This window comes from Syngnathoides biaculeatus, chromosome 17 (assembly GCF_019802595.1).
Source record: "Syngnathoides biaculeatus isolate LvHL_M chromosome 17, ASM1980259v1, whole genome shotgun sequence".
Lineage (NCBI taxonomy): Eukaryota > Metazoa > Chordata > Actinopteri > Syngnathiformes > Syngnathidae > Syngnathoides > Syngnathoides biaculeatus.
The window spans coordinates 9,774,717-9,792,422 of record NC_084656.1 but is presented as its reverse complement, the minus strand read 5'-3'; the positions used below and the strand labels follow the sequence as shown (position 1 = coordinate 9,792,422).

General features: G+C 43.4%; 2 protein-coding genes across 6 annotated transcripts; one reads left to right on the top strand and one right to left on the bottom strand.

Moving 5' to 3' along the window:
* Nucleotides 1-256: 256 nt before the first annotated feature.
* On the bottom strand, nt 257-7,117 carry LOC133490871 (inactive phospholipid phosphatase 7). 3 transcript variants are annotated; one of them, XM_061801458.1, is made up of 2 exons: nt 6,455-7,117; nt 257-2,358 (listed from the first exon to the last, which is right to left on the bottom strand). In XM_061801458.1, exons 1-2 carry the CDS (start codon nt 6,939-6,941, stop codon nt 1,970-1,972), a joined length of 876 nt encoding a protein of 291 aa, XP_061657442.1. In that variant the 5' UTR covers nt 6,942-7,117; the 3' UTR covers nt 257-1,969. The 3 variants fall into 3 exon arrangements, with proteins under 3 accessions (XP_061657442.1, XP_061657444.1, XP_061657443.1); XM_061801460.1 differs by lacking the exon at nt 257-2,358 and adding an exon at nt 5,872-6,292; XM_061801459.1 differs by lacking the exon at nt 257-2,358 and adding an exon at nt 6,016-6,314.
* Nucleotides 7,118-8,298: 1,181 nt separating this feature from the next.
* On the top strand, nt 8,299-16,004 carry fam78ab (family with sequence similarity 78 member Ab). Of its 3 annotated transcripts, none has more exons than XM_061801616.1 (3): nt 8,299-9,008; nt 9,099-9,205; nt 14,152-16,004. In XM_061801616.1, exons 1-3 carry the CDS (start codon nt 8,943-8,945, stop codon nt 14,675-14,677), a joined length of 699 nt encoding a protein of 232 aa, XP_061657600.1. In that variant the 5' UTR covers nt 8,299-8,942; the 3' UTR covers nt 14,678-16,004. The 3 variants fall into 3 exon arrangements, with proteins under 3 accessions (XP_061657600.1, XP_061657599.1, XP_061657597.1); XM_061801615.1 differs by having other exon boundaries at nt 8,300-8,502; nt 8,844-9,205; XM_061801613.1 differs by having other exon boundaries at nt 8,300-9,205.
* Nucleotides 16,005-17,706: the final 1,702 nt, after the last annotated feature.

Genomic DNA, 17,706 nt, shown 5'->3' with positions numbered 1-17,706 from the left:
TTTTAAAACAAACAGTTCAGCCATTTAATCGATGAACACAATAAGGAGGAATCATGTATGAAACCCCCCCCCAACAAAAAAAAAACAATATGATGACTAAAGAGATTCTAATTAGATCCAGATATCAGATTATGGGTTTTCTAATTATTAGAGCCTGATTGAAAAAAAAAATCTGAATACTAAAAAAACAAAAAACAAACAAAAAAAAAACGCCTCACATTAGGTTTTACATTTTTAAAGAAATCATTTCGCGGGAATAAATGTATAACTTTTCCAACAAATAGTTTCATTTTCGCATTATGATAAAAAAACAACAATTAGTACAAATAGTAACGTTCCAAGTGGGAATTTGTTTTTTGAAAATATAACAAGGTTTTTATATTATTAGACCAAGTGACTCAAAAAACAAATCAATGGCTAATGTATGAATATCACAAAAAATGTTGTGACATTAATAAATTTAAAAAATATAATTTAGGACTCAATTATATGAGATTGAAGCCCATTTAACCCTGTGCTTGTAACTTTATTAAAAAAAAAAAAAGATTCTTTGAAAATTTTGAACACTTCATTTCATGTCCTGGAAAAAAAAAAAAAAAACACCTTAGAAAAAAAAAATCTTGACCAAGGCTTTCACAATTCATACATCAGAGGGTTAAAGCACTTTTTTTTAGAACAAAGACTTTATCACGAACATATTAATATCAGAAAAGATATATTTCCTTGAGCAATTGTTCTGTATAAATATATTATGAGAATACATTTATAATATGAAAATAAAGAATTATATTATTATAAATAAAGCATTTTTGTATTTTTATTGTTGTTTTCATAGTAGCTCACTCCAACATTCCTTTATAAAGTTGAGCTTGATATCATAAAATAAAGTGGTTAATTATTATTTAAAAAAATACAATGATTTTAAAAAAGTATTTTCTTATGTTAAGAAAATGGATGGGGGCCCTTTAGAACAGGAATTCGCAAGCAGCGGTTATGAGGTGGTTAAAGACTGTTTGAACTTGTTTAAACATTTGGACATTGTGCAGGAGGTCTTAAACTATTACAAATATATATAATTTTTTACACAAGCCTTTACTGCAAATTCATAGATCTTGGAACATAACCCTCGATAAGTCGCTGAATAACTCAACTCAGCAGTGAAAGCCTTGCGTTAGCGTCATCTTGTGACATTTTGGGGCCAAGGAACTGCAGTATGGTAAAGTAAGTCGAGTAGCTTCATTTCTATGCAAAATAATTTTTTGCTGCCATCTTGCAGCCTCTTGGTGCCAATGAACTATGTGGAACTGAGCTGAGGTGCTTCATTATTTAGATAAAAGTAGTGTTTTGCTATCTTGCTGGCCAGGAACTATGTGGAAGTAAGTTGAGGAGCTTCATTTCTATGCAAATATTTTTTTGTTGCCATCTTGCAGCCTCTTGGTGCCAATAAACTATGTGGAAATGAGTTGAGGTGCTTCATTATTTCAATAAAAGTAGTGTTTTTCGATCTTGCTGGCCAGGAACTATGTGGAAGTAAGTCGAGGAGCTTCATTTCTATGCAGAATATTTTTTTGCTGCCATCTTGCAGCCTCTTGGTGCCAATAAACTATGTGGAAGTGTGTTGAGGCGCTTCATCCCCCTGACAAGTACTTTTTACTGCAATCTTGGGGTATAAATTATTTGCAGATTTTTGCTATTTGTGGCATGGCTCACTCCCAATCTTCTGCAAAAGGAGAACACTTTATGGTTTTTGTGACATTTTTGTTTGATTGTGTGCTGAGAGTTTTCTGATCTAAAAAAAAAAAAAAAAAAAAAAACAAGATTTGAGGAACATTGCTTTTCTGAGTCCAAATTTTAAAAAAAAAGTATCACGTCTAGAATGAACATGTAGGTTGAAGGGCTTTCATTTCATGCAAACCTGCATTGAGAATGTGACAACTCAGACTGGTGAAGTCTTAGCACAGAACTCTGGTCAGGAGAAGGGACTCCAGCTGAGAGTCCCGATGGAGATGAGAGTCTGGCACGTGTTGGATGACAGCCACACTGTCTCCATCAGGCCGAAGTGGAAGAGCCCCAGGGCGAAGCCGCACAGCACGTCCGTCAGATGGTGCCTGCCCAGCAGCACGCGCGACACCCCGACCAGGACGGCCCACAGCACCAGGAGGATGCGCAACGGCACGGCCAGAACCAGATGAGACAGCAGGAACTTGGACACCATGGCGGCCCGGCTGGCATGCGCCGCCGGGAAGGCGTACGCGTCCATGGCCACGCGGTCCAGGAAGCCCGGCGCCATCTCCCACGGACCTTTGCGCTTCACCAGGCGCTGGACGCCCGCCACCGTCAGCACATCCACGATCAGCGCTACCGCAAAACAAAAACACGCACATAATGTATGTACAGTACGTCATGTTTGTATGTACATGATTTCATGCTTGGTCACTGGGGCGGAGGGTGGAGGAACTCAAACCCCAAATACCCCAAAGTAAAGTTATTTAATGTAGCCTACAACACGTTTTGAAGGAAAATACTGACTTTACTGTTGAAATACAAGTGTTCAAAATATTTCATGTGACAAAAACTTTTCATTGTACTTGACAAGCGAGATCCTCCACACGTAGCTTAGCAACATTAGCTTTGAGTTCGCAAAGCAGATGCATCTTTTTTTAGCCACACCAAAATATCTTGCCACTAACCCTCATGGCCATGTTGAAATGTGCCTTTCAGCTGTCTGACATGTTAGCATTTATCGGACTAGTACACGCGTACACAAGGAATAGTACAAGAAACTCACAAAACACTCATCTCAACCGTGACAATAAGTGTTCAAGAAGGAAAACAATATGAAGCTTCTTTCATACTGCCTGTAAAATCCAAGATTTGATCTGCCTTTACCTTTCACGCACAAGATACACACTTGAAGTTGCTTTTAACACAAAACGCTGGCAGAAGTGAAGGCGCATCTGCGGTGGGGTGCAAAAACTGATGCATCTTGATTTTTGTGGCGGTGCAAGGCTTGTTATGTGTGTTTGCCAATTTGGCAGTCCAGTCTACGGCAAGATGACCAATCGTGGGTTAGGGGGCAGGCAGTCTCCAAATGCCCACTTCACAGCGCAGATCTGTGTGCATTCATCGACATCGCAGACTCGAACTTCTTCTGCCGTGTCAGAGACTAGTACGCCCCCATTTAAAGGGAATGAGAGTAGCCGCTTTGATTTAAACAGCCCACAGCACCGTAGATGGCCCTCCCGCTACAAACACCGGGTCTGACCTGGCTCCACGCAGAGTGGCGCCGCATGTCGCAGTCGATTAATGGCACTCATTCCAGGTGTTCAACTTCACCACCCTGGACTGGCATTCCACAATTCCTTGAAACACAGGTGCCATCCAGCCTCTGGCAGTGTAAAAGGGGGTTTACACAGAGACAATGAAAATGTCCAGGATTACTCCTCCCAACTTCAGCTCTTAAAATCTATAATATAGTGATTACTGTCTTCTTTGGGACCAAAAAAAGGGATACACCCTCCCCGACCATGGAGAAGAATTATATATTAATTTAAGAGAGGTCGCCAACTTGGCGTCCTCAAGGACCACATGACTAGCCCACAGACTGCTTCTAAACTGACTTGTGATGGGACATTGTGATTTCCTGGGCATGGCACATTATCGATGATGGCCTTTCCACACTGCGACGAGGCGCTCTAAAACCAGTGCCAAGCCAGTGCAAAATCACCGTCTACATGCCTGCTGACTAACTTTTGTCCTTGTTGCTTTCCCCCCTTTCTGATTGCAATGTGCACACACTCACAGGTGACAACGAGGTGCTCTAAATCACCCGCACTATTACTAGATAGTTGTCAGTCTTTCCATGTTTTCAGCAAATATCTTCAAACATGAAGAGCACATTTAGCAACAATGATCTTCACTTTACTTCACTTAGAATGTAATAAATGATGTATTTTAACACTTGAATGTTGGGAACGTTTAAATAGTCTGTGCAGTTCACAAAGATTTTACAATTTTGACCTTTGGTCCTTGGGAGAGATTAATTTAATGTCCATGATACCCTAAAGGGGGATGGAAGGGTTAGGGTTCAGGTGTTAATCGGCTCTGTTGGCATCTTTGGCGCCAGACTGCTTGTGTTCAGTGGATTTGGGCCACTTTAACAAGCTTCCTGATGTGCAGCCGGGGAAAAAAAAAATGCAGGAAGGAGGCTCAGCACACATCTTACGTTCTCCAGTAGTGGCCACCCGAACCGAGAGTTTGAAATGAAACGAAAGCAGTGGAACTGATAAGGATGGGTACGAGAACATCAAGGTCGCGTCGTCGTTTTGTTGTTGTCGAGGATGATAACTAGAATGTTGTCATCTGAGGAACGCGAACATTTGTTTTTGTTTCAAGGAGAACAAACAAGAGCAAAGACACAGATTGAGCGGCATCCAATCAGGGCGCCGTCTTGCTCCATTCAGGCTGATTCGTTCATCTTTTGGCCCACTAATCTGTTTGCGACCACACTGCAAAGGACTAGTAGGGCCACACCGTGAGAAGAAATAGGGAAAAAGTTCTCAATATACAAGATCATAACTTCAGCAATATGGTTGCTGTATGATTAAAGCAAAGCTATATTATAGCTACACTGAATAAATTAATTTCCCCAGAATAGTGTGAGAATGACGATGTCATTTTATAAGTAAAAGAGTAAAATTATGGGGGGGGGGAGTCCGCATTTTATGTGATTAAAATCATATTAGAAAAGATTTGCTATTTTAGAGCTTGAAAATCATATTATGACCACGATAAAGTTGTCATTTTAAAAGAGGATAATGTAAATGTCATCCATCTTCCATAGTGCTTATCCTTATTAGGGTCGCTGGGAATGTGGAGCCCATCCCTTCTGATTTTAGGTGAGTGGTGTGTGTGTGTGTGTGTGGGGGGGGGGGAGCCTATTGCAGGGCAAACACAAATAAACAACCATTCACATGCATAACTACCACTTAAGAGGAAAGCAGCGTGCATGAGCACACATACATGCAAACTCCATTCAGATTCTACACATAATTATGAGGCTGGAAAGAAAAAAATATGGAGGTTGATGAAAATAAAGTTGCAATAGTTATATAGTTAGTTATAGTTATAGAATTTCAAAAATCACAACACACAATTATTAGGCACAATTATTAAACAATACATTACAAACTGCAACGTGACAGGATTCCAAAAGGGTCAAACATTTTTTGGTATATGGGGAATTTCAGAAATATTCCAAATTGGAAACATTCTACAGGATCTTTAGGAATTATGTGGGAATTGGGGGCATTTAATTGAAAAGTATCACTCGCAAACAAGTCCAAGAACTTTTTTTTGTCATGAGATATTCATGCAAGACAAGCAGCATTAAAAGTAAATAAATTGATTGATATTTTTTATTTTCTCCCTTATGTGGGGACATACCTGCAGTTGCTCACAACATAAGTTAGGAAACATAGAAATCAAAATGTGCATGAGACCTAATTATTTATTTATAGGTTGATTATGCAAAAATATATTTTCCACAGCTCAAGTGGTACCTCAATTTAAGATTGATCTGACATGAGTTATGCGATATGATTTTTTTTTGTTGAGGTGCACGCAAACTTTTGAGTTACAAACGTAATTTATATTAAACTGGTGATCAATTTGTTTACGACAAAACAAAACATAAAACCAAATGAATTATAACCAAAACAACATAACTAACAAAAGTTTGTAAGCATAATTTGAACACACCTTGCTAAATGAAATTGATGGGTTTATGAAATTTAATACTGATGTTGGGGTAGTGATAACCCTTTAAGAGACATTTAAAAACAAATGGTGGAGCAACATATGTACGCAGACAATATAAGGAACTCCCACAGGCATATCCTTTATCCTCTAAAAAAAAAACCAAATCTAATTGTGACTAGTAATGAGAGTGTTCTGTGGTTCATCCAAAAATCTTTGTGTCATATGTCTTTATATATTATACTACTTGCTGGTCACGTGCACACAACAGAAGACAGAACAATGGATTAAAGCAGATCTGCCTCAAAGTTCTGAGGACCAAGGTTCAAATGCCGGCCCCGCATGTTTGCATGTTCTCCCCGTTCCGGTGTGGGTCTTCTCCGACCACTCCGGTTTCCTCCCACATCCCCAAAACATGCATATATAGGAGACTCTAAATTGTCCCGAGGTGTGATTGTTGTCTGTCTCCATGTGCCCTGCGATTGGCTGGAGAGCGAAGGTAGCTGGGATGGGCTCAAGCACGCCCGAGACCCTTCTGAGGACAAGCGGAACGGAAGCTGAATGAATTAAAGAATACTATCACTTTACGTAGTCGTTCATTTTTTTTTTTTTTTGGGGGGGGGGTTCTTGCCGTTCCTTGCCAAAAGGGACGTTTGCAAGCGTTTCCGGAATTCTGCAAGGCCGCCACGTGACTCACCCAGCAGCAGGTTGACGAGCACCTCCTGGCCGGCCGGCGTGTTGCTGCGCGTGAGGCACACGACGGTGCCGATGATCCAGGTGAGGCCGTGTCCGGTGAGCGCCAGCAGGTTGAACATGGAGCGGCAGCCCCCCCACGACGACCAAGTGTACGCGCACACGCTCATGCGCTTGGACAGACAGATGTCGATGGCGAGCAGCGAGCTCTTGGCGATGCCCTTCAACGACGGATTCAGCTGCATGCAGTCCTCCTCGGGCAGCCGCTGCTGGCCCGGTTCGCGCTCGCCGGCATCCTCGCTCGCTTGGCTGCGGATGGAGCCGGAGCGCCTCGAAGCGGTTCCGCCGCCTCGGCTCTCCGGGGCCCCCCCACCTCTGAGCGGCTGATTGAGCGACATGAACTCGGGTCTGTTCAGGACGCTGTTCCGCTCCCGAGCTTTGGGTCTCACGGCCGTTCCGGGCATGTTCTGTACCTCTTCTCCGACCGACATGCAACGGTGAAAGTGGCTCAAAATGCCCCCCCCCGCCCCCTCCCCCACTTTCCTCCCGTGGCCTTAATAGATATATTTAGAGCGGGCGGAATGTGCGGTACGTGGCCGGGTTCGGTCCATCGTGGAAGTAATCTGACCTGATGGCGATACCCGACACTTCGACACGAAGAGCACAACTTTTGTTTACTTCCGGGTGTGCGCAACAAAAATCAACAGTGCCTCTTAAACATTGAAACATTGGAAGTGTGTGTGAGGGGGGGGGAGAGGGGCGGGGGGGGGGGAACCTCTCTGTGTGACGGAGCGCTTTCACGCCCAAAACTGATTCCAGACTATACATGGAGCCGGTCTGCAAAGGAGGGAAAAGAAGGACGTCATTAAAGGAGTTCTCCAAGGTGCTTAATTAGAACACTGAACAGGAAATGTTATCCAGGTAAAATAGCGGTACCAGTTATTAAAATGAAAGAAACGTGGTCTCATAAATATAATCATCAAAGGATCAAGTTATAAGTAGTTCGTGGAAGACATTTTCTCAGAGGTAGGAGAAGTATCAAGTGTTTGGTTCAGGTCGCCTTAAATAATTTAGAAAATTGTTCTGGCTAGTTTGCTAGCGGTGCTGAAAATGTCTATTACATTATTAGTACAGTACAGTACAGTAAATTGTGATAGTGGACCGAAGCAAAAGGCAGAACTCCAGCACAGAGTTCCCAGTCACTTGGCAAGAAGTAATCAGAACCAAGAAACGATTACTGTACTATGAATGATAAAGGAAATTGGTGTTAGCCAACTTCCATCCATCCATTTTCTTAGCTGTTTATCCTCACAAGGGTCACGGGAGTGTTGGAATTAGGTCTAGAAATGCCAGGTGCATTGCCTAGAGTAACCAAATACTGTCCTTAAGTATGACTATTACTTACTTACAAAATTGCTTGAGCAAGCGAAAGAAAGTACTCATCCAGTGGAAAAAAAAAACCCCATCTCCCCTACTGAGTAAATGCATGGTCAATACCTGATGTATTACCGTTTCTCTTTTATCATAAATACATGAGAAAAAACAAAGTTCATTTAAATCCTATTTGAGTGAATGTAACCCACTTCTGGAATTATCTTAGTCACAGAAGACACGTTATGTCTCCCAGCATGAGTTAAATAACTGACATGAAAATTGGATAACTATCATGATAAAAAGTCCTAATAAAATCACAATTGGTGATGAAATCTTTGCTCATTACCTGGTACGTGTTGAAAAGCGCCAACAATCCATGGAGCGGGAGCGCTCGCTTATGCCTACATTTCCCGTCGCGCCCCGCGCTGACACCCGGAAGTGACGTAAAGATCCATTCTAAAGCGGATTGCCAGCGCCTTTCTCAGCTGAGTCGTCGGAGACGCGGAGCGAGTCAACCTGCGCAAGGCGGTGCGCAACCGCGACGGCTCGGTCTCAATCGCCTCCTGTTGGACCCGTTGGTGTTGTTTGCAGCGCAGCCAAAAAGCCGCCTCGGCTTCCCTCGCCCCGGCTTGTCGAAGTTTTACGAGCGGCGGTTAGGAGATGAAGAAGCAGAAATAGGTGGCAACGGGGGCGCCGGTGCATGCGGATGTTGCGGCTGCTGCTGAAATGAGAGACAGCAACGATCAGCGTTACATGAGAGAAAAATTTTTTTTTTTTTTTTTGGGGGGGGGGGGGGGATTTGATGACATGATGACCCCGCTTGGAAATTCTTGGCTTCTACTCCCTTTCCAACTGATGATGATTGTTTTTGCAATTTGCATTTAAGATCATCGCACTTTCTGGAGGACAAGTTTACGCACGCGTCCTGCCCCCAGAAATCAACCTTTTGAAGAAAAAAAGAAAAGCTTACCTCCCTATACTTTTTTTTAAATGATTAATCGTCGCATGTTTTTCCCCAGTGGGCTACAGCGCAGCTTTTTGGGACCTCCGACGCCCGGTGACCTTCGCCGGCGTCCCGATGCGCTCGGGCGCTCCGGCGGTTCCCGGACGCGAGCGCCATGGGCTGCCTCCAGAGCATCGCGTGCAAGCCCAAGAGCTTCCGGGACGGCGTGGCGGTGCTGCAGGTGAGCGCGTCCATCGACCCCAAGCCCACCGGCATCGACGAGTCGTCGGCCGTCATCCTACGCTACCGCACGCCGCACTTCCGAGCTCAGGCCCTGCTGCGGGTGCCGCCGGTGGCAGCCAACGAGACCTGGACCGTCGGGTGGATCCAGGCGTGTAACCACATGGAGTTCTACAACACCTATGGCAGCAAGGGCATGTGAGTATCGGGTCGTCCGTCCAGCTTCTTGCGTTACTTAACTGCAGAGAGTACAGGGCAGGCACCGAACTGAAGTACTGCATAGAACACAGGTGTCAAACTCAAGGACCAGATCTGGCCTGCTGTATGATTTTATGTGGCCCACGGAGGCAAATCAGGTGTATCAGTTTCCATGATTTTTGTTCAAATCTGTACCAAAATTTCAAATTGTCATATCATAAACGATAGCGCTGCAATATTGCAAGCATTTCTATGCTAGTAAACATCAACAATAGCAACAAAATATTACCTTTGATTTCAGATTCCAAAAGTATTTCATAATTTTCATGTGTAAATATGATGATGATTTTGCTACTTTCACAGCCAAAACGGCCCTCTGAGGGAAACCATAACTACAATGTGGCCCAAGTTTGACACCCAACTACACCCAGTAGAACTAATGCAAAACCTGGCATTTTCCAAAGATTGATGCTGTAATGGATGTTCTACGTGCAACTGTGGCCCTTTTACACTACCTATAAAAGTAAAAAAAAAATTCGACCCAATAATTATCCTACTTCAGAGGTATTGTCGGTCGTACTTAGTACAGTATTTGAGGCACAACGCAGCCTGGGCGTAATGGCTGGCTGTGTTTTAAAACCAGACATTCACTTCTTACACCCTCTTGCGTGTCGCCAAATGATAAATTTGTTTACACGTCACACCAGATGCTGATGCTGATATCGGGATTATCTGATTGTGGGATGCCGTGTCTCTCTGTGACACACATAACTGTTCCGGCGATATACACAGTATTTATGTCTGTATAATGTGGGAGAGAAATCATTCATTTAATGTCTGTTTATGTATTTTATTTTGTTAAGACTGTAAAACAGCATTTTAACATTTGTCAACCGATTTCAAGTAAAACTATGCAGGAGTCCCAATGGAATTATAATCGAAAGAGTAGTAACCTATTGGCCTTGTTGCAGTACCAAGTACTGTACTGTGGATTCTGCTTTTATGTCACCCAAAAGCCCTGCTCCCCCCCCCCCAAAAAAAAAACAAAAAAACATTCATTGTAAACAGTAAATGTTCTTTCGAGATGGATCACGTGCAGCATTTGTACTGACTGGTGCAATTTCACATCCTCATAAGTGAAGTTGCACAACAAAATGAAAAATGACGTCTTGATAATTGTTGATTGACCCCCTTCGAAGAGACCTCATTCATTTGACCCTTAAAAACCATTTACGTCAAATTTGAACTATTTTGACAGCAATACCAATTTCTGAAATGTCATTCACCTTGACACTTGACTCCAAATAGGCAAAAATTGACATATTTTTCTATCCTTCTTGACATTTTTTGTACCGCTTATTGACTGCAACCCAAATATTGTGTACGTGGCAGCTAATCTGGGAGTCCTAAAGTGGATTTTAGAGTCCCCAGTTCAAGCAAGGAAAACGGTGCGGACGGGGGAAATCTCAAGACTGTCTAACTGCGCACGCCACTGCATAACATGACAGTCCAGAGAACGGTCGGTGTTCCCATCGAAAGAGAGCTGTGACATCCTGTACGGGGGCCCATCGCAACCGGGCCCGCAATGTGCCGTTATCTTCACACTTTGCGACAGGCCAAACTAAGTGCTGTGCGTCTAAGATTAGACTCGCAAGTTCCACCCACTTAAGAAATGCGCACACACACACCACACACACACACACACACACACACACACACACACACACACACACACACACACACACACACACACACACACACACACACCACCTAGTGTAAAGTTTCTTTCGACTTGTCTCTTTCGGGGTCGCCACAGCGTGTCATCTCAGATGAACGCATATATATGTTTGGCACAATTTTTACGGCGGATGCCCTTCCTGACGCAACCCTTCTCAGGGAGTGGAGGCCCCAGTGGGATACGAACCCACAACCCCTGGCTAACCACTGAGCTACGGGGCCTGTTCAATTTAAGAGGTTCCACTGTAGTAAGGTTGTGAGCAACAGCTTGTGGAACAACCTCAACCCCCACCCACCCCCCCAACATAAAACCTCAACCACTGTTAAAATTACAGCAGGGTACATCCTGGAGGGCTGGTTGGCAGCCCGACAAAAAGTACATATTGACGAACCAGTGTTCACACCTACGTTCATGAACCTAACATACTTAACTTATTCTCATAGTTTTATGACTTTAATCTTGCATTTTCACACAAGTCAAATTCGTTCCCATTTGCTCGTTTCACTGTAGTACAAAGCACTTTTCATATAAAATGACACTTTTTTTATTCACAATATGATGCATTTATTCTTGCAATATCACGACTTCAATCCTGTTAAATGAAGACTTTTGTAGGGGGGGAATATTTAAAAAAAAAATTTTCATGCTGTAGGTCGAACACATTTGTAATAAGAGTTTGAAATTTATGATCAAACTAGGAACAGAAAGTCACAGCGACTTAGTGAGGTATTAATATCTAAACATGATAACATATAAGGATGCAAAGGAGCTTGTACACTGTAGGTAATCAAAAAATCCTCCATTAGATGCTGACCTCTTTCTCTCTCTCTCTCTCTCAGCAAAGCAACTCCTTTCTCGTTTTTTTTTGTCAAAACCCGTCGGGGCCCTCGTGGAGGCAAATTATTGTTTTATTAAAATAAACTTAACAGCCCAAAGGCCATCAAGGCCGCTTTTTGGAGTCCTCTTGTATACAAAGCGTTTGATGGCAGTGAAGCTATCAAAAGCTCACGATGATGTTAGTAGGCGCTCACGAGGTGTACGGTACAAGTGGAAATTGTACTTTTACAGGCAATGTTTGAAGTGACATTGTAAAAGTCATACAAGCGTAAAATGAAGAAACACAATTATTCACCCTTGGACGACACAGAAAGGGAGGGATAGCTGAAGGATGTTAACATCTTCACATGAACATTTAATCAGTATAACGGTGCAACGGTTTATCAAATAGCTCAAAGAATTTAATTAGTACAAAAAAAAAAATCTAACTTCAATGCTTTGCAGGGAACATTTTTCAACTCAAGACAGTTGCATGCAACATTCCATATAAGGAGTCCATAAAACACCAAGCATGTCCAAAATTTGGAATTGTTTTACACTTGCAAAGACAACAGTGTGACTTGTGCCACAGATAAGCCAGATAACATCATCCAGCAAACGCTCTCATTCGCTGACACCCACATCACTCACCAGGCTGCAGAGCGCCTTTTGAGCCAATCACACTTCAAAAATCAGGTCGAAGGTGAGGATGGCGACCCCAAGTGGACCAAAATAATACATGCTTGCAATTTCTCTCAAAGGTCAGAGGACCAAAATGTTATGGGGTCAGTTCAAATTCATATTTGCAGTGTTTATAGGTTGTGGAATACATGAGAGGTACCAACGATACATGTATGATGTGAACAAACTCGAAAATTGAGACAGCGAGATGTGGTAACTCCATCCAAGTGACGACGTCGTTGCCAAACAGCGCGCTACAAATGACAGTTCATACCCAACGGAAAGCAAAGTGTGGGAATACGTAGGCAGCGGAGCACGATTTCAACTGATAATTATAATACTGTAATTCTAATACACAATAATACAGTATATATTTTTATAGCATAAAATAAAATTTCAGTTCTCTGAATATTTGTACGACTATCTATTCATAAACTGGACCTTTCAATCTGCGTGTGCATAGATAACGATCCCTCTCCACTGCTATTGCGTGAATTTAGCGTTTGTTTGTATTTTGAAGGCAGATTTAGTACAAAGGGGGCGGGGGGGGGGTGTTCCATTTGTTTTGGACGGGATTAAATGAGTTTTCAGATGCACACACGCGAGCAATTGTCAAGCCTGACGTGATAATCGGGCCCCGCGGCGCAATACGTCGACTTGAGGCCGGGCAGGCGGGAAGTCATGTGGATGCTGATCACATATTGCCCCCTCTCGTGTCTGTGTGCGTGCACGGCTGATTCCCAGCTATTAGGGTGTGTGTGTGTGTGTGTGTGAGTGGGGGGCTTTTCTCCTGATGCATTTTCAGAGTACTATCAAAAATGTCACTGGTATAATACAATTTGCATAAATTAATACATTCAGAGCGGCACACTAGGCATCGTAAAATCACATTTAACACTGTGCCGGAAACTCAAGGCGCATTTATGCCTCTGTAAGTGCTGCCGTTTTGATTTGCAACAACGTTCGATGGGGCTCGACAGTTAACCCTGTAATGTACATCCAGGTAGTATGAGTATTTTTTTTTCTGGCGATATGTGGAGGTTTTTATGTGTTTAAAGCGGAATGCGGCTGATTTAGCGTCCTTAATTTAACCCATTCATGGGCAGCGTCCCATTTTTGGGACATCATGATTTTCACGCATTACAGTATATACTTCAGTATATCGAAATGTTTTAATCTGACTCGGATTCTGGTTTTTGGGATGATCTACTAAGAAAACCCAAGCGAGATTATAAATGAGTAGTTATCATATAACTTAACCATAAATGAAAAAGAAGTATTTCCTTGATTGTGGCTTGTTAGGAGACTTTTATCTCAATACGGCAAAACATTGCTACCCTACCCATGAATGGGTTAGTTAGCTCGTTGGAAAGGTGCAAACGGCACAAGTGTGTACAGCCATGAGAAGCAGACGCAGAAAAAAAATGATGAATGGATCTTCTTTACTTGACTCTACATTCACTACAAAATGATTGTGATACCCGTTATTGAGAAACCCAACGTTGGCGCTTCATATAGCATGATTGTGAGTCATTTATAATTTACTGTGATACAAATCAAACGAAAATGCCAATGCGCTTATTTAACATTCAACTATAAATTAGGCAGTGCTCATGCAAATTTTTAACAGTAAAATTTAGTGACCACTATCGAAGTCAATCGCCCCAAGTAGAAAAAAAATCACTTCACCTGGTTTCGTCTGGTGTTCCAGGTCCAGTTGGGAGATCCCCGATCTCCGCAACCGCAGCATCCAGGCCATCAGCGACTCCGACGGAGTAAACTACCCCTGGTACGGAAACACCACGGAGACGTACACCGTCGTGGGCCCCACCCGGAGCGACTGCAAGTTCACCGTGAGCATGAACGACAACTTCAAACCCAGCATCACCTGGGGGGTGCCCGTCAGTGACAGCAATGTGCCTGAACTCACCGGAGTCCGCCGCGACCAGAGCTTCACCACCTGGCTGGTGGCTATCAACGGGGCCACGGCCGAGACCGTGGTCCTGCAGACCGTCCGCTGGAGGATGCGCCTCAACATCCGTGTGGACCCGGAGAAGCCCCTGGGCCAGCGGGCCGTCCTCCTGGAGCCCGTGGACCAGGAGCAGCCGCAGATCCTGAGCGAGAACGGAAGCATCCCGCCCAACGCCTTGGTCAAGCCCAACGCCAACGATGCCCAGATGCTGATGTGGCGTCCTCTGGAGGGAGACCCCATGGTGGTCATCCCACCCAGATATTGAACGGGCCACAGACATTTTAGACCGGAAAAGTATCATCTTTGGCCCCCTTTCATAGCGCCTAAAAGCCAGTGTTTTTATGCCTGTTTCACGTGTTGTGGACACTCGAGGTACTATTAGAACCGCAGCAGAAGCGGGATGACGCTTTTCTGTAAAGTCCTCCCCCCTTTACACTGCCTGTAAAGAATTTTATATTCTTGAGCCTTTTTTTGTGTTGCTGTTTGGTATAAAGGATACTAAGAATGGGAGAGACAAAGTCGACATTGCTTCTGAGCTAGTATCAGATCCATAAGAGCTAGAACAAACATGTGGAAAGCCCCTTTCACAATGCTCACAAGTGGCATTTTCCACTTTTTTGCCCACTTGTTGCTGTTTTAAATAAACAGTCTTACGTCTTCATAGGTAGTATCCGAGGTCGTATCAGAAGCTGTTTGGCAAAGATAAGACACGGGTGTGAGGTTAAAATACCTGACCGTCATTCTCTCTCCTTTTGTTGCAGTCAGACAAGAATTTTATACGGCACACTTGTAATTATTTGATAGCGTGACCGAGTTGCTAACATAAAATCGCAGTCGGCGCACTCATTTTGAAGAGTGTCGTCTTCTGTTGCGTCTCTGGTGCGGCCATTTTGGTGAAGCTGTGGGAAAGAGGCTTCATTGTCCTTCCTGTTTTCTTTTCTATTGAACGACAGCAGCTGTGAAGAAAAAAAAAACTTTGGTGGGTGGGGGATGAGCCATTTAAAAAGTGGACTGAACAAACTGCAACCATTCTACCTTCAAGCAGGCTCACTGTGCAGATTTCAATCAGGCTATTTTGTGTGGATTTCGAGTATTTATGTAAACATGTGTTTTTATTTAAAGGCTGGGAGAAGGTGTTGTTATACAATCCACACTGCCTTACGTGTACGTCGCTATCCTCTCCGTCCAAATCCTTTCAGCCTTAAAAAAAACGTGCAATGCAGCATTTTGCCCCTTTTTCCCCCATCTTCCTTTCACGAGTTCACTTCCTCAAATCGGAAAGGTTTGTCCTTCCAAAAACGATAACTGCAATGTATTCAGTGACAAAGAGCAGCTATTCATGTAGCAATAAGACACACTTCCCACCCTGCTCGGTTTTTCTTTTTTACATTGGCAAAAATGTTCACAATAGGAATTGATGCAAATTCCAATTTCCAACCAAATGTTTTTATTACCAAACCGTTTTTCAATAAATCACTTATCTCTGCACACTGCAAATTGTGTGTATATATATATATATATATATATTGGCTGGGATTGCAAATGCATTATCGCAAAAATGTAGGACTTTATTCATTGATCACTTTTTTTTCTTTCTTGAAAATATAGAACTTCCCTCAAAACTATGACTCTTTTCAAATCACTTTTCTCCCTTAACCCTTCTTTCTTGTAATATTCCAACTTTAATCCAATACGTAGGACTTTTTAGATTTCATCTTGAAAATATAAAAATTTTCGGACAAGTCAAAATTATGTAACAATTATATGGAAGAACGGTGGATCCGCTGGTAAAGCGTTGGCCTCACAGTTCTGAGGTCCTGGGTTCAATCCCGGCCCCGCCTGTGTGGAGTTTGCATGTTGTTCCCGTTCATCCGGGCACTCCGGTTTCCTCCCACATTCCAAAAACATGCAACATTATTTGGACACTCTAAAATTGCCCCTAGGTTTGATTGTGAGTGCGACTGTTGTCTGTCTCCATGTGCCTGCGGTTGGCTGGCAACCAGTTCAGGGTGTACCCTGCCTCCTGCCTGTTGACAGCTGGGATCGGCTCCAGCACTCCCCATGGCCCCTCTTGAGGATAAGTGGCAGAGGATGGACCCATCTGTATGATATTCTGTATTATCTTCAAAGCAGTTTTAAAAATCCTCGCAACATTTGATTGTAGTGTCATTGCATGTCGCTGCATCCTGGTGTCTGCACAAAGAAACGCGCCCAGGTCACTCAACATAAAAGAACCTTGACGATAGCAGGTCTTGGTGCTCGGCCGACCCGCCTCAAAGTGTTCCTCAGTAGGCCTGTTATGATAACATTTATTTTGGACGGTATGTTTTCAAAAAAGCTTTTACAGTAAACGATGTCATCTTTTTTTAATGGCTCCAAAATCATGGAAAATAAGCCCCTCCCTCGAGCTCCAGACTGTGTTGTTAGTCAACATCTTCTTTTCCTTTTGGCTCGTCCCGTTAGGGGAAGCCACAGCGTGTCATCTTTTTCCATCTAAGCCTATCGTGTGCATTTTCCTCTCTAACACCCACTGTCCTCATGTCCTCCCACACAACATCCATCAACCTTTTCTTTGGTCTTCCTCTCGCTCTTTTACCTGGCAGCTCCATCCTGAGCACCCTTCTACCAACATACTCACTCTCTCGCCTCTGATCATGTCCAAACCATCAAAGTCTGCTTTCTCTAACCTTGTCTCCAAAACACCCAACTTTGGCTGTCCCTCGAATGAGTTCATTTCTAATCCTATCCAACCTGCTCACACCAAGCAAGAACCTCAGCATCTTCATTTCTGCTACCTCCAGTTCTGCTTCCTGTTGTCTCTTCAGCGCCACCATCTCTAATCCGTACATCATGGCCGGCCTCACCACTATTTTATAAACTTTACCCTTCATCCTGGCGGATACTCTTCTGTCACATAGAACGCCAGACACCTTCCGGCAACTGTTCCACCCCGCTTGGACCTGTTTCTTCACTGTGGTTGGTCAACATAAGTATCTGAAATATGAAATATGTTCAACGGTTGTCAACTACTGGCCAGTAAGGTTATGCTTAATAAAGTTACCTTTTCAGCGTGTGTGTTAACTGGGGACTAATACACAAAAACACTTGGAGTGAGGGGCTATTTTAAAATTTTTAGCTCCTAAGCTTCAGGGGCTAGCGTACAAAAATACAGTTGCTATTCCCTCAAGTCTCTGTTATGTGTTGGGTGCTGCCAACATGGGTCCGCCGGCGTTCCACGCGCCCACGAGCAGGTAATGACATACAAAATGAAACAGCCAACTCGCCGCTGGCACA

Bases quoted from the DNA above. Each gene is read 5' to 3' on its own strand.
- LOC133490871 (XM_061801458.1), bottom strand. From the start codon at position 6,941: ATGTCGGTCGGAGAAGAGGTACAGAACATGCCCGGAACGGCCGTGAGA. The intron at 2,359-6,454 runs GTGAGTCACGTG...GTTTTGCGGTAG, and splicing joins GCTCGTCAACCTGCTGCTGG to CGCTGATCGTGGATGTGCTG.
- fam78ab (XM_061801615.1), top strand. From the start codon at position 8,943: ATGGGCTGCCTCCAGAGCATCGCGTGCAAGCCCAAGAGCTTCCGGGAC. The intron at 9,206-14,151 runs GTGAGTATCGGG...CTGGTGTTCCAG, and splicing joins ACCTATGGCAGCAAGGGCAT to GTCCAGTTGGGAGATCCCCG.